The sequence below is a fragment of the Aedes albopictus genome, chromosome 2 (assembly GCF_035046485.1).
Source record: "Aedes albopictus strain Foshan chromosome 2, AalbF5, whole genome shotgun sequence".
NCBI classification, from domain to species: domain Eukaryota; kingdom Metazoa; phylum Arthropoda; class Insecta; order Diptera; family Culicidae; genus Aedes; species Aedes albopictus.
Genome location: NC_085137.1, coordinates 382,736,618 through 382,762,461, shown reverse-complemented (window position 1 = coordinate 382,762,461; position 25,844 = coordinate 382,736,618). Strand labels below are relative to the sequence as shown.

At 40.1% G+C, this 25,844-nt stretch overlaps 3 protein-coding genes across 3 annotated transcripts; 1 reads left to right on the top strand and 2 right to left on the bottom strand.

Moving 5' to 3' along the window:
* Positions 1-4,239: 4,239 nt before the first annotated feature.
* On the top strand, positions 4,240-8,306 carry LOC134286805 (uncharacterized protein K02A2.6-like). Its single transcript, XM_062848479.1, has 3 exons — positions 4,240-4,305; positions 4,376-6,916; positions 7,179-8,306. Exons 1-3 carry the CDS (start codon positions 4,240-4,242, stop codon positions 8,304-8,306), a joined length of 3,735 nt encoding a protein of 1,244 aa, XP_062704463.1.
* Positions 8,307-15,846: 7,540 nt separating this feature from the next.
* On the bottom strand, positions 15,847-22,536 carry LOC134288383 (uncharacterized). The gene is made up of 2 exons (XM_062853076.1): positions 17,707-22,536; positions 15,847-17,195 (listed from the first exon to the last, which is right to left on the bottom strand). Exons 1-2 carry the CDS (start codon positions 18,244-18,246, stop codon positions 16,746-16,748), a joined length of 990 nt encoding a protein of 329 aa, XP_062709060.1. The 5' UTR covers positions 18,247-22,536; the 3' UTR covers positions 15,847-16,745.
* Positions 22,537-22,682: 146 nt separating this feature from the next.
* LOC109403240 (ubiquitin-conjugating enzyme E2 J2) lies at positions 22,683-25,247 on the bottom strand. Its single transcript, XM_019676027.3, has 4 exons — positions 25,060-25,247; positions 24,824-24,947; positions 24,496-24,759; positions 22,683-24,423 (listed from the first exon to the last, which is right to left on the bottom strand). Exons 2-4 carry the CDS (start codon positions 24,891-24,893, stop codon positions 24,002-24,004), a joined length of 756 nt encoding a protein of 251 aa, XP_019531572.1. The 5' UTR covers positions 24,894-24,947; positions 25,060-25,247; the 3' UTR covers positions 22,683-24,001.
* Between the last annotated feature and the right edge of the window lie 597 nt (positions 25,248-25,844).

Genomic DNA, 25,844 nt, shown 5'->3' with positions numbered 1-25,844 from the left:
CTAACATTAATTGTGAATGTAAACGTCTACAAAGCGTCCTCAATATGGCTTGATGCTGATTTACTGTGTTGTACATATGGATGGAGGCTTTTATGCAGGAAGCTTTTATACCAGGGGTTTTCAGACCTTTTGTCTCGAGGTGCACTTTTTGGAAATAAATGCCTGCGTGGTGTCCTTATTTAAAAATTTCAGAATCTCAAATTTAAAGTTTTTCAAAAATGGTAGGTTAATTTATCCGATCATGGAGGAGTTAAGCACTGGGTTCATGTTTAAACCACAATTGTATCGCCCCAAGCAAACTTTTTACATGGATTGAATTGAAAATAACAAAATCTATCCTTTATCTACGGGAGAATAACGAAATATTTCCCCTTTGAGGTTGTTATGAGCATTTTATACGTTTTTATCTGAAAGAACATTAGGGGTACTCACTAAACAGATTAAATTGCTGCGTAAGCCATGATTTTCTGCTTATTTGAAATGTTTCATAATTTTGCGAATGAAATAATCAAAGATTGCCTTGGTGATCGCGACGTTTAATCAGTTTAATTAGTTTACGCTGTTAAGTGAATCGCCCTATTATGTTCCTAACATTGCGGTATTTGTTCCTATTGTTGCGGTATCGCATACCCATTGAAATCATATGGGATACCGCAATATTAAGAAAACTACCGCAACAATAGGAACACAGCAGCAAACATATTAGGGAAAATATTTTTTTTAATAGTTTTTTGGGCAAATCTTAAGCAAACAAATGTGCAATCTCATAATTTAAGCACAATACATCTATTAAAAATAGGGTGGGACGGGGCAAGATGGGTCACCTAAGGATGCATCACCATAACTTTCTAATTACAAATCGTATTGGTTTGTATTCGTCCGCCACTCTTCAATACACTAGTTAGCTATGCTAGAAGTCGATAAAAAGATCATTAATTAAAAAATATGATGTTAAACAAGAAGTTTTAAAAAGTGATCGATTTTGCGCCGTGAAAATAGGGCGGGGCAAGATGGGTCACCTTTTAAGTAATTCACATTTTCTCAACGAAAAACGTCAAAATATATTATTTGTTCCGCATTCATATATGCTCTGTTGTGATTTCTTAATAACTGGCAACACAGTTGTGCCGTCTATGTGAACTAAAGGAGAATAAACAATTAGTTTCTTGTACGCGCGTGTGTTTCACTTCGACTTCGTCACCTTTTGGCGACGATTGGAGAAAAACCGGATTAAATTCGTAGGACAGAGACGTAAACACAGCGGAGTGTTGATTAAATTCGAAATCCGACGCGGAATCGTGGATTTACGTGAGAAATAACCCGAAAAATATTCGGCGGCTGGGGGGGAAACATAACCCCAATCGGCACCAGAGCGACAGAAGCAGGGCCAGTGAAAAAAAGAAGCGGAAAAAGAAGATATTGATGTTGTGAAGTCTGCGAAGAGGAGCCAAAACAAAAGTGAAAAGTGTGTCGCCGTAGTTGCGTAAAGAAATGGAAAATAGCAAGTCAACATTGTCACCTTTCGATACCTCCAATACTGCTTCCATTGCAACGCCCGAATAAAAAATACAGTAGAAAAACCGAACGTTGTATTGTAACAGTACTATTTAAAACCATATTTTTACACTAGACACTACTGTAAAAATAAAAATACAAAAACCATAAAATGCAATGTAAACACCATACAGTAAATTGTAAATAAGATTTTTACAATATACTATACGGGTGGTTAAGTATCGTAACAATATAAAAAAATATTTTTCTCCATATATATTTTTTTGCAAAACCATACATTATATTGTAAATGAATTGTTATAAATACTGATACGTGGGTTTTAATAAACCGTACATTGTATGGTACACATATGGTTTCAAACAATAAAATGTACCGTAAATATATTGTTTTTAATAGTAGTTTCAGTACTGGTTATACATTTAATTAAATGGTTTTGGAATGATTTTCTTTTGTTATGTTGTATTGGTTTACATTACATAAACCATATAATGTTATATTATCTTGTCATTTCCCTCCTGTTAATGGCATCTCAGGCTTACTAGCATTATGAGATACGCTTTGGGAATTCTCCAGAGCGTTTTGGATAACCCTTCATATATTGGATCGCCCACGTCCAAGTCTGAGTCGAGGTCTGAGTAGTCTCTGATTGCATTAACAGTTGAAGCTTAGGCTCCCATGCCCCACCAGCCAGATAACCGGGTTTAGCAAACTAAGCATTATTTGTGGCAACACTTTGAGCGGCATGATGGAACTATGCCGAGCGCGCTAAGTATTATTAGACCACTAATGTAGTTGCATGAAGTGGGTGACGAGGTACATAAGTATCATTACAGCGTGCTTAACCGTTATTGCAATATTGAGGCTCCAGTTTGACTAAAGTTTGAAATACATAACAACTCATGAGAAAATTGTCAAGTTCGATTCAAGTATAAGTTAGGTTAAAAAAGCGAACCCGCAGACGAACCTATATTAAAAGTCATTTCAGTGTTCAGTACAGTCCATGTGTTAAAGATGGCTCTACGTCAAAGATAAAGTTTGTCAAGCACATTTGATTCGATTGCGGTCGAAGGCAAGTTCACATGAGAGAAGAGGAGAAAATTCCCCTAAATGCAAATACAGAAATAATAGTGTTGAACTCATCCACTGATTTACGGTAATCTGACCTGCATCATTCCGGGTTTGCCTACATTCGTATCCCAAGTAACAATTTCATTGCTGATTGGTTTTGTTTGATTTTTATTAGGGTTTTATTACAGCAATAATTAAAACTCGCAGTTTTATGACTGCTTTTATGAAAACCATTGATAAAATGTTTTATAGTATACTTGAAGATATCCATAAAGACAGATTTTAAGAGTAAACAAAACTTTTCGATTTGTAAACCTTTTGGCAATTATGATTACCACAATAAAACTGTTAAAACTCTCAACAGATGGCGATCCGTTCGATTAGTAACGACATCTGTTGGTGGAAAAGCTGAACTACGACATTTCTAGGTTTATTGCGGTCATCATAAAAGTAAACTTGCTTTCGTTTTATTTTCGCTGATTATGGTTGTCGCCATGTTGAAGAATTAGCTGACGTGAATGGAAAACAGTTAATTTTGGTATAATTAGCAATGAATTGATAGTTTGCCACTATTTCCATAACATGCTCACATAAATAAACTCTCTCTGCTGAGTTTTCTTGTGATTCGAGATAGTTTTACTAAATAAACAAATTGATTTATTTCATTCCAAGATGATAATATTCACTATTTTTGAAGCGCATTAATTGTATGATTCTGCCACCCCAATATTCACGGTAAAATTGAATGCGCATAAGCCTACCAACACAATAACAACTAAAATATTACTTTGAAATTACCGCTTCTACTTACGAATGATGTATCGTTCTGAACTTTACGTGCCATCGAAGAAGCTTCTCTGCATCTTGAGCTGTCATAGTTTTTGTTGAAAAAAAAACAACAACAATCGAGAATGGGAAATTTTTTAACTAGGTTTTAAAACGGTTTTATTGCTACTCTTAATGCGGTTTGCAAAACCTCTCCAAGAGTGGTCCACTTAGCCGGAAGATGCTCTTAAAGAGGTTATCAAGAGGTTTTGATGTATGAATCAGTTTTATTGCAAGGTGGTCATGAAGATCTCTTATAGAGCCGAACAAAACTTAAAATGTTACTTGGGTATTTCTCTCATCGCACTCTACACACCTAGCCCGCCATATCTCTTGGACTCCTGCTTGGACCTGCAGTTCTTAGAATAGGACATTTGGTTTACCACTGATTTAAACATGTTATTGATTTTCAATTGATGTTTCAACTTATTCACTTGTTTCTTTTTCCTATGAAAGCTTTCCTTTGCTTGATGCAAAAGTCACAAACATCAACAAAACAAAGCACGGAAAAAATGTTAAACTGAATAAATCTGGTGTTCGATTTGAATAGGTCGAATCTGTATATGAATCACAGCAAACATACGACCTATTCAAATCGAACACCAGAAATAATTAAAAATTCACGGAAAAATAATGGTTCGGAAAAGTGAATGGTTCAAACGTAAGAAAAACAGTATAATATATTGTTACATAAAAATCCAATGTAAACGTATAGTATAGCGAACCATTTCATCACAATACACTTTATTGTAGCTGGTACACTGTATGGTGCAGAAATTGTTTTCACCATACACCCTATGGTTAGTTTTTATCCGGGCGCGCTGGACAAAATGGAAACGGTCGCTGGAATTGTTCCTCGAAGTAAACTGCGTGGCTCTACCATCAAGGAAAAAGTCGTACCTCTTGCATTTTGGTGGCACGCAGATCCAGGACATCTTTTACGACACACCCAACCATGATGCACAGCCTCCAGCTGGTTCGGACGTTTACACGGAGGCGATCAAACTGTTGGATGCTCATTTCGCACCTTTCTCCAACATCCCGTACGATCGCTATGTGTTTCGGCAGATAAAACAAGCGGAGGATGAAACTGTTGAGAAGTTTGTCAGCAGGCTGCGAGAGCAAGGACGTTTGTGCGATTACGGGAATGCTCTCGATTTGCGCATTACTGAGCAGGTGTTCGACAACAGCGTATCGGATGAGTTGCGAGAGGTCATTATAAAGAAGAAATTGATCAGCGTGGAAGAAATAGTGCAGGAGGCGCGCATCCTTGAAACAGTGCATCGCAATAAGGAGGATATGAAGAAAAATGCAGTGCCAGTGGACCAAAGCAACGTGAACATAATCAAAAAAGGAACGAAAAAGGACAAATGCTTTCGATGCGGTAATATCGGACATTTTGCAAACGATAAGTGTTGTCCCGCGAAGAATAAAGTTTGCGATAGTTGCAAGCTAGTAGGACACTTCCGTAAAATGTGCAAAACCAAGCCAGAGAGCCGGAAAGCGAAGGAAAAAAAGGGCAAGAAGGTATGGCAGATTCAGGATTCGGATGACGAAGGTGGCGCCCGAGCCGGCTGCAGTTCCAGCAGTGAAGACAGCGACGACGACGTACAGCAAATCTATGCTACCGGAAGCAAGCACGAGTTGGTGACATGCCACATAGGCGGTGTTAAGCTGGATTGGATTGTGGACACCGGGGCCCATGTAAACGTAATCAGCCGGAAGACATGGCGCTACCTAAAGGAAAATGGGCTAAAATTCGAGGCGTTGCATAAACCTCGAAAGTACCTTAGCGTCTACGGGGACGGTAAACTGAAGGTCTACAAAACGTTCAGTGCAAATATAGCTACCCGTTCAAACAGCGTGTTCCACGAGGTGTATGTTGTGGACAGCGAAACCGGTGCTAATTTGCTGTGTAAAAATACATCGTTGGAGTTGAAAATCCTGGAAATCCACGGCGAGCTGTTCTGCGTTCCCGAAAAAGAAGAACTGAAGGTTGGAAAGATGAAGAATGTGCAGGTGAAAATCCAGATCAACGAAGACGTAGTTCCGATTCAACAACCCTGTCGGCGCCTGCCGATTCCTCTGCAGAGCGTAGTCGAAGAGAAGCTGAATGATCTGTTGAAGCAGGACATCATAGAACCTGCCCCGTTGAAAATCACCTGGGCATCACCTCTCGTAGTGACCCCAAAGGATGGAGGAAAAAGTGTACGACTGTGCGTTGATATGCGTATGGCTAACAAAGCCATAATCCTTGAACGACACCCGCTACCGACGTTTGAAGAGATAATGCCCCATTTGGATGGGTGTAAGTATTTTTCCAAAATCGACCTGGTGAAAGCATTCCACCAGATAGAGCTGGAGCCTGCTTCTCGTGAATTAACCACTTTTGTAACTCCGACCGCATACTACCGTTACAAAAGACTGATGTTTGGGATGAACTGCTCCGCAGAAATATTCCAGCGGGAAATCGAACGTGTTTTGAAGGGCATTAAAGGTGTCCGCGTATTCATCGACGACATTCTTGTATACGCAAAAACTAAGGCGGAGCACGACGCAAGAGTGGAGTTAGTGCTAAAGCGGCTGCAAGAACATGGACTGACGATTAACCGAGGAAAATGTGAATTCGGGAAAACATCGGTAGACTTCATGGGCCACACGTTATCCGAGCAAGGCATACTACCGAAAAATGACAAAATCAGTGCTGTGCAGTCGTTTAGGCATCCACAAAACGCTACCGAGATGCACAGTTTTCTAGGGCTGGTGAACTACGTCGGTAAGTTCATACCAAATCTCTCGGAAATGTCAACAACCCTTCGTCAAATGGCAGTTAAGGGCGCTAAATTTGAATGGACGAAGGAACGCCTACGATGTTTCGAGAAGATCAAGGCTGCCCTGGTAAACCCTAAGCACCTCGGATACTTCAGCCCAAGGAACCGCACACTGCTTATCACCGATGCCAGCGACAACGGTCTAGGTGCAGTCTTAGTGCAGATCATCCACAACGACGCCCGAGTCATCAGCTACGCGAGTAAAAGCCTCACCAAAACTGAACGGAAGTACTCAACACTCGATAAGGAAGCTCTGGCTATCGCCTGGGCTGCTGAACGGTTTCAGATGTACCTAACCGGTATGGAGTTCACCGTAATAACCGATCACAAGCCGTTAGTGGGCATTTTCAACGAGAAGTCAACACCCAACAAGCGACAAGAGAGGTGGGTCTTAAGAATGCAACACTTCCGGTATCAAATCGTGCACGTTCCGGGAAAGACTAATATTGCGGACCCACTTTCGCGACTACCAAAGGAGCTGAAGTGTAGAACATTCGACAAAGCAGCTGAAACTGCGTTATCTGCTATTGTGGAAGTCAACAAGCCGACTGCGATAACGATGGACGAGATTATGCTGTATTCGCGAGAGGATGCGGAGTTACAGAGTGTAAAAAAGGCACTACACGATGACCAGTGGCAAGGCGATTTGAAACGATACGCAGTGTTTAAGGACAAGGTATTTGGAGTACATTGCTCAAAATTTCTAGAGCACCGTTTTTTAGAACCGTTGAACGGATTTGGATTAAAATGCATCACGCTGTTGACAACCACTGAACAATTAGCGTGATGCATTTTCATCCAAATCCGTTCAACGGTTCTAAAAAACGGTGCTCTAGAAATTTTGAGCAATGTACTCCAAATACCTTGTCCTTAAAGGAGAGCTTTGTTTCGCAAATGAAGTTCTACTGAGAGGATCTAGAATTGTCATCCCTTTAAAGTTGCGAGAGACGGTTCTAAAATTGGCGCACATCGGTCATCCAGGTCGCGAGAAAATGAAACGGAGAATGCGGATTGCGGTTTGGTGGCCGGGTATGGACGGAGATGCAGAGAAAGCGTGTCGAGAGTGTTTCGAGTGTCAACTAGTTGCACCTTTCGAAAAACCGGAGCCCATGTGCATAAGGGACCTACCAGTTGCTCCATGGGTGCACCTGGCGGGAGATTTCCTTGGACCTCTTCCGGATAATAGCTATTTATTCGTGCTGATTGACCTCTATAGTCGATACGTTTTGGCTGAACCGATGACGAGAACTACCCCTGGCGATGTGATTCGTTTTTTGAAAAGTATTTTCACCAGGATGGGACTACCACTAGTGTTAACATTCGACAACGCTAGGAACTTCGCAAGCCAGGAGATGAAAGACTACTGCTTCGATAACGGAATCAAGCTGACCCATACGACTCCGTACTACCCCAGTGCAAACGGCGAAGTCGAGCGCCAAAATCGGTCCATCCTGAAAGTACTGAAGATAAGCAAACAACAGAACGCGGACTGGAAAGCTGGCCTGCAGGAATACCTGTACATGTATTCTGTGACCCCACATTCCGTGACGGGAGTCGCACCGGCCGAACTAATGTTCGGAAGAAGATTTCGTGATTTGATCCCCCATTTTCCACTGCAAGCTCTGGACGACAGCGAGTTGCGTGATCGGGATCGAACGGTTAAGTATCAAGCCAAGACCTACAGAGATGAAAAAGTTGGGGCAAAGGAGTCACTTGTATCAGTCGGAGATGAAGTGCTAATGAAAAACGTGCTTCCTCAAAACAAACTGACCTCAAAGTTTTTGCCAACTCCGGCGAAGGTAATTGATCGGCGAGGGAACAGCGTAACACTCGAAACCCAAGATGGACAAACCTACAAGCGCAACACTTCACACGTGAAACGGTTGGTACGCCCACCTACCATGGACAACGACATTGAACCGGAATCGACTTCATCGGCACCTCGGGACGACGAGAATACACCAGCTACAGCAGAGAAGGATTTCGCATTCCAACCGGTTAGATCAGCTAGGCCGAACCGCCAGATAACGCGGCCTAAACGATATGATGATTACCATCTTGATTAAACGTTTAATTTCTCAATATTTTGCAACTTTGTTTAAATAAAAGAAGGGAGATATGTTGTGATTTCTTAATAACTGGCAACACAGTTGTGCCGTCTATGTGAACTAAAGGAGAATAAACAATTAGTTTCTTGTACGCGCGTGTGTTTCACTTCGACTTCGTCATATCCATACTGAGTAAACAAGAGCTACTAGTAAAAATTTTATTAATTTATTTGGAATATAAAAAACTTTACAATTCGAGTGGTCCTCAGGCGACTTGAAAATCGATGTTTTCACTAAAAAATTATCATAATTTTATGTTATAATTTTAAGCGTTCATTCCGCTTGATTGAAGTCAGTTATAAGATAGTCTTGTAATAAAAAATAAATAACTTTTGAATGCTCCAAAAATACGTTCAAAATTGAAGGTGACCCATCTTGCCCCGCGGCCGTTTATATGGAGATTATATGGGATGTATCGCAAAAGAAAAATGGCTAAAAACCATTTTGCATTTTATTTTTTATTTCCAATGAGAGTGAACAATTTTTCAATCAATGCCCCAAACTTTTGTATATTCATGGTGGTCATCTAACAAAATTGTTAACATAATCAAAACATGAGTAATGCGCCCAAAAATGGCACTGACCCATCTTGCCCCGCGACCCATCTTGCCCCGCCCCACCCTACCTTTTGATAACATTTCAGTCGAAAAAGTGCTCAATTGCCATTACCGCAACATTAGGTAATACTACCACCGACGAACCGACGTGACAGTGGTGTTTCAAAACTGTCCCCCCTCAATTTAACGGTCGACCAGCAAAGCGAGCGAACCCTTCTGTCAAATCAGCGCAGACGCGAACCTCTTCCTATATGAACACACGGGGGTTCGGGATCAAGCTAGCAAACCAACGCGAACCGTTATAGAGGTGGCGATAGTGTTCGGCTATTTTTCATCATGGCGTCGTGGACAACAAATTTGAATTTGTTTGTTCTAGCTGTCACGTCGGTTCGTCGGTGCTACTACAACGAAGGGAACATTTACCCTAATGTGTTTTCCGATGCAAGTGCTCGGACGCCGATGATTTTGACAGTAACTTATTATGCTTAGAAACTTTTGGACTAGTCTCTTTGCGTATTCTTGACGAAGACAGAATCCGATTTTCGGTGAAATTCGTGCCTGGTTGAAATCAAATTCTCAATGCACTTCTGGCGAGAGTCTCGACGAGTGTTGATTGCTGTAGGATAACTGATATGATTTTTTTGTAAATAAATATTGTTCCAATGTTTCTGTTTATTTATTTTTCCCTGCCCTTTAGTTCAGAGAGGGTTTGGGCAGCGTCCAAAGTATCTAAATACCAAGGTAATAGATTCCCGCAAATGTCAAAAATGAGACTCACCAACACATCTGCGTTAGTTATGAAAAGTTGGTGTTAATACACTAAAATGTCATTATTTCAGCAAAGTTTGTAAAGTTTTATTAGTTTGGATGTTTCTAAATGCTGAAAAAACATGTTTAGAACCAATTAAAGAAAATTGTCACCGATTTTCAAATGGCGATATTTCCTGTTTTATTGCATGGAAGTCACTTTTAATCCAGTGAGATGCAGTTAAATACTTGCTTCTAAGATGGGAGTGCTTAATTTCTTAAGAAAGTTTGCTAAATAGTGATGTGCCCATACAAATCAGCGCAAACTTCATAACTATTTTTTGCTTTTTTCCTTTTCTCACTAATCCGTGAATATTAGCGGGAGTCTCTTACCTTGGTATTTAGATACTTTGGGCAGCGTCCTGCCAACTTGGTCGAGGCAGGGTTCTTGGGAGAACAAGTAAGGGGTTGTTGAAAGATTATGTAAATAAAATCTATTTTTCCCAAACACGTTGCGTAATATTTGAACAGCTTCATCAACGCTGATATTCTAAAGTGCTAGAATGATGCATTAAGCTTGTAGGGATCCCTTGAAGATGGGATGTAAATCATTACCTCGCGATCGCGCGTTTTCGTACTTCAGGGAAAAGTACATTACATAAATGAACGATTTTAAAAACACATCCGATATGTTGAAAAATTAATATTTTGCTATCCATGTCCGTGGAACCATTCTGAATAGCCATTGAGTGAATACATTGGATTGTTACATATTTTCATCTTGCGAATCGACCAGCCATATAAAAACTGAACCCAGTGTATCACCACAACCTCTCAAACTACACTCTGAAAATTCTTCACGTCGTTGTTACGTGAAAACATACGTAAATTTTTTCCATCGCACTTTCCACGTAACAGCTACGTGGATTGTGAGTGACGGAACTCAATTTCTCGTATCTCAAGGTCACTGATATTTCACGTAACAGTTACGTGGAAGTTTAGATAAGTTTTACTGGATGCCTTTAATGGTAATTGCCTGGTATCCATTTAGTTTACTTTTCATTTCAAAAGATGTACCGGGACATAACCTAATTCCAATCACTTTTTTCTATTCCTAATTCCGTTCACCCCATTTGTTTTGCATGGTGTGAACGGAATTAGGAACCGAAAAAATGATAGGAATTAGGTGATGTTACGGTACATAAAAGCTGAATGGTAAACGTTTTATATAATGTGTTCATATGTTTCATAATACATGAATATTTATTGAAATATTTTGAATAGCACAAATTTTGGCACTCGGAAACATAGAAAGGACGAATGGGAATGGCCTTTAATCGACTTGAACTTCGCACCGCATGCGCTGGCCTCCATGGTTCGGTGCTTCTAGTCGGTGCTATCCGTACCTGAAATTCGACATAATATTTTCAATGAGCCACAAAACAATTAAATAGTTGTAGAAAAACCTGTAGATACTCGAGAAGACGAAGAGTGATGATTGCTGCTGCTCTTTGCTAACTAAAATGTTAGGTTAGAAATTATTGTTTACATTCCTGAGTGGCAGTGGAGCACTCATTTCCACCCAACAACCACGTAGCATTGACGTGAAAAGTAAACGGAAAAATATGCTACGTGAAAAATCACGTAGCTCTTACTACAAACATCAGTGAGTGCCATGTGGGTCCAGTAAATCTCAGTTGAGTGACGAAAACGGCAGCTTACGTGATTTTTCACGTAGCATTGACGTTTGGATTATTTTGAGTGTACTGTACCGAATAACAACTACTAATCATATCCTTTACTTTCCTTCTTTTCTTTTCCCTTCCTTTTACATGAGCAAAATAACTACTCCGAGTATTTCTATCACCACGCCCACATTTAAGACGAAAGTGAAAGCAAAACACCATTCATCATAAGCAACGGAATCGAATGAAGAGGACTTACCTTACCGGGCTAAGACCGGGGTGGCCTCTGCTGTACATAGTAGCCTATGTTATTCGCAATGGGGATTTTTACGAATGGCTTATTGGGCCTACACCAACACTCCTGTCTCGCCTGTCGGCCGTCGTGCCAGTTCTGTTTAACGTCCCAACCAACACTGGGACGACCACACTGATGGGGCTACCACCTTGGATCTAGCTGGGCGTGGTGCAGCGTTTCTTACTCAGCCGCTGGATGCCAGAACAGACGCTGTTTGAGCCGCACCTCCTTGGTGAACAGACGCTCGGGTCGTACCTCCTCAATCTAGCTGAAGTCAAAAGGATAACAGTGCCCTGGCTGCACTATTGTGCCTTGCAAGATAAACCCGCGAAACGCGTTAGTCTTCTTCTTTTTCATCAAGTTGCAAAAATATGACCGCACCACTATGAGCGACCTGATGGTCAGAAATTTTACATGCGGCGCTTATATCAAATCCACATGAGGCTGCGGCGATATGGCCGCGAGGAGATGCACGCGATACGGACGCAATGTGGAAATGGAAAAGATGAAGCCGTATCCCCCTGCAGCATCACTAAATAACATTCCGATTATTAAACACAAAGCCGACGAGGTGATGCGTATGCATATAAGTGAATCAATGTCGCGATAAATATCATTACGATTTCTGGCCACCTGAGTTGCCATTGTGTTAACTTTTGTTTTGATATGAACTGCTGCTGGGTGGGTGACAGTATCTGTTCGATTTTGACATTGCGTCTGTATCGCGGGAATCTCCTCGCGGGCATATCGCCGCCGCCCAATGTGGATTTATTATGAGCGCCGCAATACCAGCTAAGCACACAACTCTTAGCTGGCGGTTTTTGTCATCGCTTGACCCGTGGAAGCAGGAACTTGTGAGGACCAGAGCTATGTTGGACGCTCTCTTTATCGACTCCCCGTTTTGCAGCCCAAATGAAGAGGAATCGTGAGTAAAAATCATAAAAACACCTAAGGTAAGAACATAACTATTCTGTTTCCAACGTGTGATTAACCATCAAATAGGTCCACTGGTCACGTGTAAGACGTATTTTTGACGCCGGAACGTCGCGACTTGACTAAACTCGACATAAATGGTTCACTACTTGACTAGGTGGACATCGTGACAGGTTCTATACGTTGACGTTTTCAATGTAGTCGATATTATAAGAAGAACGTGAGAGTAGGAAATGTTTGTATAGACATGACCGATGCTGAGAATCCTAGGGGCTCCCTTAGGTGTATTTATCATAAGTTTACTCCAAGCACTGTGACGCTGAGACAAGTTTGCTTACAGTTGAAGCTTTTATGTTAACATTCAAATTGACTGCTATTAGAAGATTATGAAGTAAATTATTATTTTAAAATGAGATTTATTTTTTATTTTTTTAGATTCTGTTAGGGATGAGTACACCATAGTTGATGAATGATCTTTATTAGTTTCAATTGGTAATACAATAACCAACTACCCAAGGAACAATTCAAAGTCATTAATAAGCATGCATGTCGAACTATTGCTGGTTTATAACATCCGCGGCTGAACAAAACCAAATGCTGAATGATAAGCTGAAATGATGCTATTTACATTGTAAATAAGCCAAAATGCAACATTTGGCATGTATGTGAACAGCAATTTATTTATAAGCTTAACAAACGTCAGCAGTTTTTGTTTATTCGATTTGCCTTTACTAGCTTTAATATAAGCTGAAGAAGAACTTTTTTCTACGCGTTAAAAAGCTTATGTTCCACAGTTTCCGGTAGCTGATTATTGTGGTCTACATAAGTTGAACAAATGCTTTCGAAGTTTAATACTTCAGCTATTGTGGGAACGTTCAATAATGGTTTAACAGTGAGCTATATAAACGGGTTTATGATTTATTTGTTCGATCATCACTTTTCGATTGAACAACAGGTCAAAGTGATTACAATGGAGCAGTACTGGAACGTTCCTCATTATTAATAATGTATTGATGTTTGTTGCACACCAATGCAAAATATTCGAAACATTTTCTAACATTCGTAGCAATTTCAAAGTTGTAGTCATCTTCACAACTTTTTTTTAATAAATATTTACAACCTTCCATAATTCTGAATATTGATCTTTCACAGCATTGTGAATATGTTACACTCTCAGCGAGCAACTTACCAATTCCAGGATGGCGTAGTCGGCAAGGCATGCGACGGGTGATTGGGAGTTCATCACGAGTTCAAATCCCAAGTTGAGAAATTTTTAGAAGAGCTTGTGTGTTATAAATGCGTTGAGATGCGACAAATAAACATGATTGGACTATGATTGCACCTCGCACTTCATTTTGTTTTTGTTTTCGCAGCAGGTTATTAAAGCTGAATACAAGGTTAATATGAGGCTGATATAACACAGATTACTCCCGCTGTAAAGCCTGTATCGCGCTTGCAGAAAAGATTGCTGAATAATTTCTCCACTTTTGTTTGAACAACGCCTGATTACAAGCTGTGATGAAATAATGTTAAACTGTAATTCAATCAAATGTGGAATAAAAATGTCATTGCAATGTTGATTAAATGAGTGAATGTTCCTTGGGTAACCGACCTTACCTTACGACCTGACTTAGTCGATATTATGACAATAAAAGCAAAAGAGCAACATGCTATGATACGGTGGACATAAGGATAATGGTCCACTGCACGAATTTCTGCTGGCCTGCTTACTCTCACACGAAATTTCGTGTGAGAGTGAGCAGGCCAGCAGAAATTCGTGCAGTGGACCATTCAGACTTCATAGCGATACAAAATATGAACACAGAGAAGCAAAAGACGACTAGCGACGACATAGGATATTGTGCTTTGCATAAAAACACAATTATGGCGACTACTTTCCAAGGCCTTCAATGATGAACAAAATTTAATCGCAGTGCAAATGCCACGTGCAGTCACAGCAGTCATCATATCACCCGACCATGTGGCGAACTTATTTCAATGATTATCAAAGAGCGCTATGATGGAAAATTTGAAAACAGGTCTGTTTTCTTAGGCGACTGTCTCGCGCGTATCTCTGGCTGCGGGTAAAAGTAGTCGCGAAAGTAGATTTTATTTTGATTCGTATAATACATTAACTGTACATTAACATAAGGCGTTCGACTGATAAGTTTTATGTCCACAACAATGGAAGCCAGGGGGCCAGCAAAAGGCAAAATTCCCGTAGCTCACAACAAAAACACGTTCAAAATTGTTTGTGCTGAAAACTAATGCGTTACACAATTTCTTACTGATTTATTTGCTATCTTCGCGTTGTCGTGTAATTTCGAACGATTGCACGCCAAAATTTTCGTAACCTTTTGCTAGTTTTACACGTTTTACTTAAGTAATAACTTATGGTAATGACTAATTCGCAGATGTCGTGCACTTCCCAGATCTGTCAGAGTGCCCAAAAGTGTCAATTTCCCAAACATGTCAAATTCATGTGGGCTACGGCACATCTATTCGTGGTTGACGTCCGCGCTACCCCGCTGATGGAAGCTCAAAAAGAGAGTTATTTGAAGATGATTCCAGTGCTGTAGATGACCAACATCGGTTCATCATAACAATATTGGTATTTAACTTGAAATAACTTTCAGAATGCAACATGAATTAACTTGGGATATTTTTTTATTAATGTTTGGAGATGATGTCAGAAAAGCTAGTTGCCCATACCGGCTACAAACGCTAGTTCTGATAATTGTCAATGAGTAGTCTTCAAAAGTATCAAAACATTACATTTTTAGAGCTTTCACAAAATACGGGTGGGATGGGAACAGTAAGGGACACTGTATTTTTTGATAACTACTACTACCCAATACTAAATACAGCTAAATACTGCACACTTTTCTCAAGTTGACTGTGGGGTATGAACAAAGCTGAGTAGCATTCCCCATGCGTGTATTTCCCCTAGCAAGCATCAGTGACAGCCAGCACCATGACGGGATCGTCGTCAGTGTGATGCTGCCTCATTGACGAGTGGACTGTTGGCGGAGCAAGTCGCCATCACCGTGAGGTTCCGTATTATGCCAAGTGATTCTACTGCAGTTTGCTAAGATGGCTAGGAACGGATTGTTCCAGTAAGTTGCCCGGCATTCACATTGACGACATCGTCTAGTTCATCGTGAGTATTGGTCATAGTAGGGGGAAAGTGGGGGAAGGGTCCAGGCTTTGCTTTCAGCTGTCCTGCAGATCCACCTGGTCTCTCTAAAAAAAATGTTTCTGTTTATTTTTTTTCTATCGGTTTTATTTTGCGATTTTATTTTGAATATTTGATTATTTGGCTAATTCATAAAAGATCTAAAAATAATACTTAAAAAAATAATATGCAAACTTTTAATAAAGTGAGGAAACTACTTCAAAGATAATTAGCTTCTTTAGCGGTGTTGAGATAGTTTTAGTTTTTAAATCTGCACTCCAAACTTATCTGAAATCCATTTTTCCATGATTTTTGATGCCCGGGAACCTATAGGTCATAGATTTACAGGGCTGTTACAGGCAGCGCGGATTTTGCGTTTTTCGCGGTTTTTTGCGCTTCGTGCGTTTTTGCTAATTTAGGCGCGGATTTTGCGGAAATGGTTTTCATAAGGGTTTTCATATGTACTTACATCAAACATTTAGACAAGGAACTCAACGCAAATAACATTTTCAAATTAGAGTTATGGGATTTTGTACTTGCGTAAAAACATTGTTAATAGTCTCTAGCTTGAAGTGCTAGATAAGCTCCACTGCATTAAACGCTCGTTAAAACTTAGAAGATCCTGTTACAACCTGGAGTTCGGGGTGGCCGAGACACATGGTAGTGTAATGAAACTCCAGGTGTAAACGATTAACAAATTAAAATGTAACTTTATTGGACATGAAAACTACATTACATTGACGCGACACGTATGTACAATGACGGTTACAGAACTTCTAAAACTAATGTCTGCTTTTGTGCATCAACCGATCGCATATTGAAATGCTATCGGTGAGCAAGCAGAGCGGCGAGGGTTGAGAGATTGTTCAGTGGTTCTCAACATCTCCCCCGCTGAATCGTTGACGATGTTTCCATTGCAGCGGTCTTCGGACGTGGGAAGATCGATGATGGTGGACAGTGTAGATAGCGTGGTCGATGATCATGTTGACGAGAGTTGCTGTTCGATCATCGGAGCTTGATCCTGGTTCCACCATGGTTGATCATCCATTTAAAGACATCACTCAACACCGATGCACGTCCGCTCACTGAATCCATCCGGTGTCCGTTGCGATCCAGAAAATGTTGGAGAAATTTTAACTTGCGGATGGCAGATTTGATGCTGATTATATACTGATTGATATTGATTGCTTCCCGAAATGATCCGACATGGAATGAGTTGAGCACCACTGGTGCGTGTGGGCTCTGCTGTGTGTATGCGGATTCAATTTCTCTTTCATCACTGCCGTCTGGTGTAGGTACGGGAAAAGATATCTTCGATCCTCTTGTTTGCTGTTGCTTCTGTTGATCACAATCATCACAATAAACCGTCGTCGCCGTCGTCGATGCGGGAACAAACAGCTGCTCCATTGAAGACTGTTGCTGATGCTGTTCGTTTATTGCCGCCGTAGTATCGACCTGAGTGTCGCGGACTGACTCAATATGCTCTCTTAGCGGGAGCCAAACATCAGGAGCCAAACATTGAAGATTGAGGTTATGTTAAACCTTTTTGAACCTGTGTGATTGATTGAAGAGTATTGTTATCTAGGTGCTGCGGGTGTAATCAAAAATGTTGTCACGATATTTCCATTTGCCGCTGTCAAGCCGTTGGAAAGCGAGGAGAAGGATAAACATTGTGTTGAGCCTATTTCAGCTAATTTTTTAACAACTATTCATCAAAATTTCCATCGCGAATGGAAAATAATAAACTTTTAACACGAGAACAAAATTGGAATAAAGGTGGATTGATCATGTTTACCATTTCCGAACAGCGTCGCGACGGCGTATTTGACAACCGCGCTGAGAGAGGTGGTTGCAAGAAAATTGAACGCTCGTGCGTGTTTACAAGCTGTGTGTCGGGAGTGTGTAGGTGTGTGTTAGCTAGCTTGAAAAATAAAACCGCTTCTATTCGCACCACCTAGGTATCGACGACGTTTGGATGCGGAGCTTGATATGATGTCCCTTGCTGCTGTATGATGGTCGGGGACGATTGTAGCTGGTTGTGTGATTGTTGTCGGGTGCTCCAATACAGCGAAAACAAATGGAATTGGTGATTGATTGATTCCATTGTCTGCTGGTACTGGAGCTGCAGCAACTGGTGCATCTTCTGGAACTGATGTTCGATAAACTGCTCTCGATCAAGGGGGAAGCAGGCAGTCGACGATGGCGGTGGTGTTTGCTGTGCCACTGGCTGTGCATTGAACAATGGCGAACTGGTGAATGGCCCATTGAATCCAGCCGCCGGTTGATAGTGATGGTAATTGTGCTGCTGAGGTTGAATTTCCGCGGGATGAAATGATGGAGATGATGGGATTGATGGTGGAGTGTGTTGGTTCCGGTGTGTTGATCCCAGAACCGACGAGTGCAGCCACTGACCTACTTGATACTGGTGCAGGTCCTGTCCAGCCGTTGACGCTGAAGGCTGGCGTTGGTCTTGAGCACTCCACACGAAGTCCATTTTGTCGTCCATCCTCTCCTCCGCGGGAAAATGAACGCGTCGCGATTCCTCAGTTGCACGCACGGTTACGAATTACTCGTCGCCACTGTTACAACCTGGAGTTCGGGGTGGCCGAGACACATGGTAGTGTAATGAAACTCCAGGTGTAAACGATTAACAAATTAAAATGTAACTTTATTGGACATGAAAACTACATTACATTGACGCGACACGTATGTACAATGACGGTTACAGAACTTCTAAAACTAATGTCTGCTTTTGTGCATCAACCGATCGCATATTGAAATGCTATCGGTGAGCAAGCAGAGCGGCGAGAGTTGAGAGATTGTTCAGTGGTTCTCAACAGATCCTATTCTGAATTTCTTAGTCAAACTCTTGAAGTAATTTCTGTCTTAACCCCAAAATCAATTTTTGGTTCAAATTTTGGATAGAATTTAAATTTTGGACGGAACTTATAGAGTCATGACTGGGCTTCAAAAAAAAAAACAATAAATCATGGCCAGATTTCTGAAATTATTGCTAGAGTTTCTTGATGATTCTGGAAGCTTTTATTTATCTTGTACCGACTTTTTGAATCCTCTAAGCATTTTTTTTAATCTGCAAAAAACGTCTGCCGGAAGTTTTGGAGACGTCCTGGAGATTTTTACCATTGTATTTTTAGAGAATTCCATGAAAAAAGCTTTTGAAAAACTATGGATAGAATATCAATCATAAGAAATTTGTTTGAACACGCAAAATTTTCTTAATTCATTATGGATGAGTTTCAAAATGACAGAATTGACGAAATTCCTGAATCAATTATTAGTGGAACTTCTGCCGAATCTTTTTTTTTTGCTAAAAACTCGGAGCACTCGTTGAGAGCGGTGTCGCGGGCATAGTTTTTTTCGGCAGAATTTTTGGAGGGTTTTTTTTGCTGAATACATAATACAGAATACTTTGAAATCGTTGAAGCTTTCGAAATACTAAGACTGAGGACATTCTTGCTGAAATCCTCCACTGAATTTATATTTTCTACAAATCTTTTGTTTAATGTACAGAATATTTGCCAGACATTTATTTATGAAATACATATTTCTTTTTTCATAAATAACACCCTTGGGAATAAAATTTAGTGGTACATAAGTGACCCGATTTTGTCAGCCCCTCTCCGGAACACATTTTTTGCTCCCCTCAAAAATCTAAACAGTTATTAAAACTTTTTATCCTTCTATGTTCTGCCTTTCAGCAGTAGTTTGATGATGATCTTAAATGAATTTGTCAAAGTTTGGCCGTTAGATAATGAGAGCAAAAAGTTCGTCGCAACATGGGACAGACAAAATCGGGTCCGTACTGTAATTTAATCAATAAATTTCACTAGTATTACTTCATTTGTATCTTTATATAATGAGTTCCATGAATTTTTCAAAAAAAATCAAATTTTCTTGCAATTCTCTTAAATGATCTCTTGGGTTTTCAGGATTTATACCATAATGTTGGTTATAAATTATTTCAGAAGTTTCGCCAAGAATGCTCCTTTTTTCCTTCGCCAAGAATGCTGATTTTTTTTTTCAGGTTTTTAGAAATTTATTTTGATATCCAAAACCAATCATTAAGAGATTTTTTGAAATCACCTTTTGACAGCTGGGCAACTGTTTGACAGCTCCGTCCAGTATTAAATGCGACGAGGGGTAATTCGACAAATCTCTCCCATACAAACTTGAAACTGATTTTTAAATAGGTTCCCGGGCACCAAAATTCATGAAAATTTGGATTTCGGCTCAGTTTGGCATACAGATTCTGAATCGATAGATTATTTTAAAGTTAGTATGGGATCAATTTGTTGATTTTAAAATCCAATTGGGTTTTTGAATTAAAAAAAATGTATTGATTTTTTGATTTTATACGAAAGAGATGATTTTTTCAGGTTTTTAGAACTTTATTTTGGTATCCAAATCAATCACAAAGAGATTTTTTGAAATCACCTTTTGACAGCTGGGCAACTGCTTGACAGCTCCGTCCAGTATAAAATGCGACGAGGGGTAGGTAATTCGACAAATCTCTCCCATGCAAACTTGAAACTGATTTTTGGATAGGTTCCCGGGCACCAAAATTCATGAAAATTTGGATTTCGGCTCAGTTTGGCATACAGATTCTGAATATGGAATTATCTCAACACCGCTAAAGAAGCCAATTGAAAGTTCCATTTCTCAAATTCTCGGATATACTTACCAGATTTATTTTGGGTTTCTTGTTGGTGGGGGCTGGCTCACCAACACTTCCGGTCCGCTTTAGTGCTTTATGCATCATTGTGGCCAGGTGTTGTTCTAGTTTTTCCAACTGTATTGTAAAGCATGAGCGGTGATCCTTGGCATTCTTGTGTAAATTGGGGTACTCGGAATGTTGATCGATCACCGATTATTGCTGGCAGATGCAGTGGAAAGTTTGTCTTAATACGTATCAATCGTCTCTGACAAACGAGAAAAACTGACCTCACTGATTACCTGTCTCTGAGCCAAATTTGGTATAGAGTCTTCAGTCTCCGATTAATCGCTTCATGTTTGATGGAGGCTTTTAATCCAATGGGTTACATAGCCGCTATCCGAATGAAGAGAGTAATGTTCCGCGTAATATATCACAAATCAAAAGAGGTGCGGTATATTAAGTGGAGCGGATATACTGAATTGGGTACCAGACCAAGTCCCTGCTGGTTGGCACGAAATAGGTGAGCCATAGACAATAGAATCGTCAATGTCGTAGGGCATAGTATGTGACTATTGTCGAAACCAAAAAAACTTTTAATGCCCAACCAAATCATTAGCAATATCAATTTGCTTCAAACGCGTTCCAGTGATAGGGTTAAGATTAGGATCAATTATTACAATACAATTTCACGTTTCAATATGTGTTTAGTAGTTTTAGAGGTAACAGCCTAATAAGAAAATTTTCTGTAGGTTCATAACTTGCCCTCAACGAGTTGAATGTTATATTGCCTCACAACTGTGAGCAACATTATTACTCATTAATAAAAGGTTGTATCATCAATATGGACATAGACTTGCTGAACGAAACATTTGACCAATTAACATCTTTCAAGTATAAAATAGGTAGTAGGACAAAACTTTTATTTTTAAAAGTAGTTATCTATGTTCATGATAGAAGAGTAGCGTAAAAAGATACCACCCGTTCCAGATCCAGAAACGTTTCACACTGAAAGAAGGTTGGAATGACAGTGTGAACAGAAGATCCGAACTGCTAGGTGTAGGAAGAAGTATGTTTATTTCCCCTCCCCTTCCCCAACATTCTGTAGAATTTTGATACAACTTCACGTAACTGTTTTGGAGGCTTCACTTTTTAACAAATTTACAACAAACACGCTATAACAGTATCTAGAGAATCGTGGAGGGTGAGAAACCTGAACTAGTAGCAGTATTCATATAGATTAACAATTATACTCTATTATTTTCAATCATTGCAACATTATACTAATATGTGCGGGCCGCCCATTTGCGGAGTTGTGCGGCCAATTATTCTCTTTCCATTCCAGAAACGACCGTTTTGAAGCAAGAAGTGTCCTAATGGCCAACACAAGCGGGACTTGTCCGAAACACACAAGATAAGTTACAACAATTTTATAATCAGGCACCCAACTCTTTCTACTACTTTGCTAATAGATAAATACTTCAATATGCATACTTCAATATCAATTATTTGTTTGTTTGCGCCTTTATTTATGACACTATTGAAGCATTCGTGTCGCCGCGAAATAGTTTACAATTTATCTTATTCACATTTTTCAATTCACTTTAAAGTATCTGACACTGCTTTTACAATTGTGTATGTAAACTTGTATCTTAATTATGTTCATTATTTATAGTAGTCTGATAATCCAAGTCTAGTGATTTTTTTCCCAAGGAATAGAAAGAGTTGGTGTCATAATCAATACAATACTTGAAACTGGAAACTCCTTATTTCCCCCTATGGGTTATAGGGAGGGGCGGGACATTCGAGCCTACTCATCAGTGGAAAGGACTTGATATGCTAATCGGTTTAGCATAGGGCAGATACAAGTCTACTGGTAGACGTATCGCCCAGCGAAACAACGCAGATTGGCCACGGCCAGGGGGTGCGTTGATTATAACAGAATAACAGAATAACAGATTTATTTTGGGTTTCTTGTTAGTTGGGTAATGTTAGTTGGGTAATGCTTGCGTTGATGGTGGGCACACAATCATCATCATCATCATCCTATAAATAGAACACTGGGCATTCGGTGTATTTGTCCTGTAAATAGTAACGCAGGGCGGATATGAGTTAAGCTGAGTTTCTGTGTTGTACGTATGAGCGAAAGCTTCTGCTGGCATTTTGAATTTGCCAGCTGTTTAGAATAAGGATCTGTCTCTAGGCAGAAGTATATTCATAACGAACGACAAAGGAGAACATCGGAAAGAGGTGCACTCAAATCCAAGAAGTAATTGAAGCCATTCAGCCACCATTGATTTATTTTGTTTCGTTCATATTTCACTTTACAATAAATACTGAAGTCCTTCTTCCTTTTGATAATTATCGCTCTCGATCACTCTAGTATCGCGGTCGCCCGCATCTTTTTTTTGTGGTTTATCGAATTGTAATTACGGCATTCCGATGTGCATTTCAATATTAAGGTATCTTCTGAAACGTTTCAGCTTCAGCAGTGTTGATTATTGGGTATTTTTAATTGTAATAGATTTGTCATCACCCTGTGGCGGTGCTGACAAGCGTGTGGCCGTCTGTGTCTGAATGAGTGTGCAATAACTATTAGCGCACAGTTACAAAGTTTTATTAGACTCTTGGTTCTATATAAATAGTAAAGATTAAATCACCGATCATGGAATTTTTGTAGCTGTTAAACAATAGTGCTAGTGACATAATGTGGCAGAACGTGTTTTTTTTTTTCTTCTCGGAGGTTAGATATAGGTACAACACAAAAGGGATTTGACTGTAGTAGCGAAATGATGACATTATATTTGGTACTGCTATTTCAATTATCGACTACTTATGTGTGCAAAATCGTGCATTCCGTTTGTTTTATCGTTTCATTAAAATCACTTTTTACGGCTCCCTCTGTCGTTATCTACAGTTTACAATATGCAGGTCACCGCATAAAAAGCGTCTGCAAATCCTGATACTTTTCTAAACTTTCCTACTGTAATTTAGAAAGTTCGATCGAGGTTTCCTAATCGAACATTTAACCCTTATGTGGCCGACAGGGTACCCGGGTACCCAGCTCCCATTTAAAATACACGGTGTAGAAAAAAGCAAAAATTTTGTCGGACACATAACGGTTAATGTGTTACACAGAGAAATTGTTTTATGTGTCCTATTGCATGTTGTAGGTTTCGTCGATTACTGCTGATGAGCATATTGGCTATATTTCGCATCAATCCATCATTTAAACTTATTACTTGAATCTTTTGTAATGATAGCGTGCAACCTATAGATTTCTGATCAATTTGCATGCATTATATTGGAACATTTTGAAATACGGGCTTTAGAAATAGTCGACTACAGCCAACACTTAGAGAAAAAACGAAAAGTTCTATTTTTATATGTAACAGTGTAATCCGATCCCCAACATAAAACCTATTAACAATTAACGCGTTGAGTTCAATCACGGTTCGATAGTAAAATATTGAAGGGCTTGTTTCAAGCATCGACCAATCAGAACATCGCTTTTTACGAAATATGTGGACATAGGTACATTCCAACTAAAATAATCAAGGAAAATTAGTGGAACCAGCAGTTTTTACAATCATTCAATGTTCATGCTTTTGATCACATAGTGAACTATTAGTGCGAATATGACGAATCCGATCAGCACGATCAGATTGGTGTACAGGGAATGCCAAATGTTGCTATCGTCGGTGTTCGAGAGCGCATTGCCTTCGGCCGCATCGCCCTCCATCCCTTCAGCGGGTGTACCCGCTGCCCCACCAGCAGTTCCATTTGCAGCGCTAGAAGCGGTATTGTTGTTCGCTGCATTTTGCTTCCGGTGCTCCTCGATTTTCGCTAGGCGTTCGTTGATCTCCTCGCATACCTCCGGAAACAGCTCGCAGAATACCTCATTTTTCATGTTGAACTCTAGCGACTGGCGGGCATATTTCCGTTTTTCGTACGATGTCGATTCACAGGACCCTAGCGTTGGCGTAGTTTCCAGCATAAAACTGAGCAGACCTGTAAGAACAGAGAAGGTTGAATCATCGTTATCATACGTGCAATGTGATGCTTCGACAATCGACCACTCACCGGTCAGGATGGTTGCCACGGACCATGCCGGATTCCAGGTGTCCGGATGAAAGTCCGATATGCTAAGGCAGAGTCGTTTGTTCGTTTTAAACCGGCCATTCGGCGTGACCATGTAGATCGACGGAGGCTTGAAGGGAAACTCTTTGGTGAACAGCAGCGTACCGTGGTAGTAGCCACCGTGATATGGTGAATCTTCCGGACCCTTGATCACATAGTGCCACTCGAGGATATTGGACGGAAGCGGTTCCGCCGTAATGTAGGGCACTAGCAACGAAAGCAGACAAATATCATAGAACCGATCCACGGAAGCAGTAGAAAAACAACTCACCTGGATCCCTCTTGAGGCGCATGTAATCTTGCTTGAGCCGAGATGTGGCTGTTGGCTTTTGATTGGTCATATTGATTCCTCCCTATCGGACCGCACGGATGTCGACGAGGCAGTCTCTGCCCTTCTGATTATTTTCATGTAAACAAAAAAGTACACGTAATTAGTATTTCCATCTTGCACAAAGAAAGTATTTGTGTAGCGTTCTATGGCAAATTTGCTAGCACATCTGCACTTACCAGCTATCTAATCTTCTAAGTTGAACTTTTACCTACTCCCCGATGTATGAACTACGCGATAATTGTTAAATAAAGTATAATTTTGACGATTAAAATTAGTTTATCGTTCGTAGGTATGTGAAAGTATTTTCTGATGTGAAAAATTCGTAACACACTCGAATGACATCAAAACATTCGTCTTTCCAGCCAGCGGTGACAATTATTTACAGGTCCGATGTGAAAAATATGCGGAAAGACTTTGTAGGGGAAGTATGGGCTCCGTCAGGAAAGAGTGCATTGACCAATCCAAATTCCTGTGTGGTAGTGGTTTGTGTTCAGAATTCCCGTGTTAATCTATCTGTAAGAACTTTGTAAACATCTTTTGTTCTCACGTATATGGATAGGCTTGCATTAGGTTACGTGAGACAATTTTTGGACAACTCAATTTCGTATTTCTTTTGGTATTTGGATTGTTTAAATAGTGAATAAAATATTGCTACACGCAGAAAAATGGCGCTTGTTTAAAACAATAAAATGCATGGTTGATTTTCAAACTGAGAATTTACTCATTCCAAAGTTATATTTAATTGTTTTCATTTAGAGTTTATCGATAGAAACAACCGATTAGCATCATTTCATATAATGTCGAAAATTCAATTTGTTTCAACAAAATAAAAACCATAAACATGGTCCTAAAGCACTCACACATCTATAAAATGCTTACCCCAACATCGCCACAACGAAGAAGGTGCAGCAAATCCATCACGCCAACTTCCAAGTGCAGCTTCGGCCGTGATGGATAACGC

Excerpts from the sequence above, each read along its gene's own strand:
- LOC134286805 (XM_062848479.1), top strand. The coding sequence starts at position 4,240 with ATGGAAACGGTCGCTGGAATTGTTCCTCGAAGTAAACTGCGTGGCTCT. Across the intron at positions 4,306-4,375 it reads CTACCATCAAGGAAAAAGTC|CCTCCAGCTGGTTCGGACGT; the intron begins GTACCTCTTGCA and ends CATGATGCACAG. Across the intron at positions 6,917-7,178 it reads ACGCAGTGTTTAAGGACAAG|TTGCGAGAGACGGTTCTAAA; the intron begins GTATTTGGAGTA and ends ATCCCTTTAAAG.
- LOC109403240 (XM_019676027.3), bottom strand. The coding sequence starts at position 24,893 with ATGACCAATCAAAAGCCAACAGCCACATCTCGGCTCAAGCAAGATTAC. Across the intron at positions 24,760-24,823 it reads GCGCCTCAAGAGGGATCCAG|TGCCCTACATTACGGCGGAA; the intron begins GTGAGTTGTTTT and ends TTTCGTTGCTAG. Across the intron at positions 24,424-24,495 it reads CGTGGCAACCATCCTGACCG|GTCTGCTCAGTTTTATGCTG; the intron begins GTGAGTGGTCGA and ends CTGTTCTTACAG.
- LOC134288383 (XM_062853076.1), bottom strand. The coding sequence starts at position 18,246 with ATGGACGACAAAATGGACTTCGTGTGGAGTGCTCAAGACCAACGCCAG. Across the intron at positions 17,196-17,706 it reads AAGCTCCGCATCCAAACGTC|GTCGATACTACGGCGGCAAT; the intron begins GTCGATACCTAG and ends CGCGACACTCAG.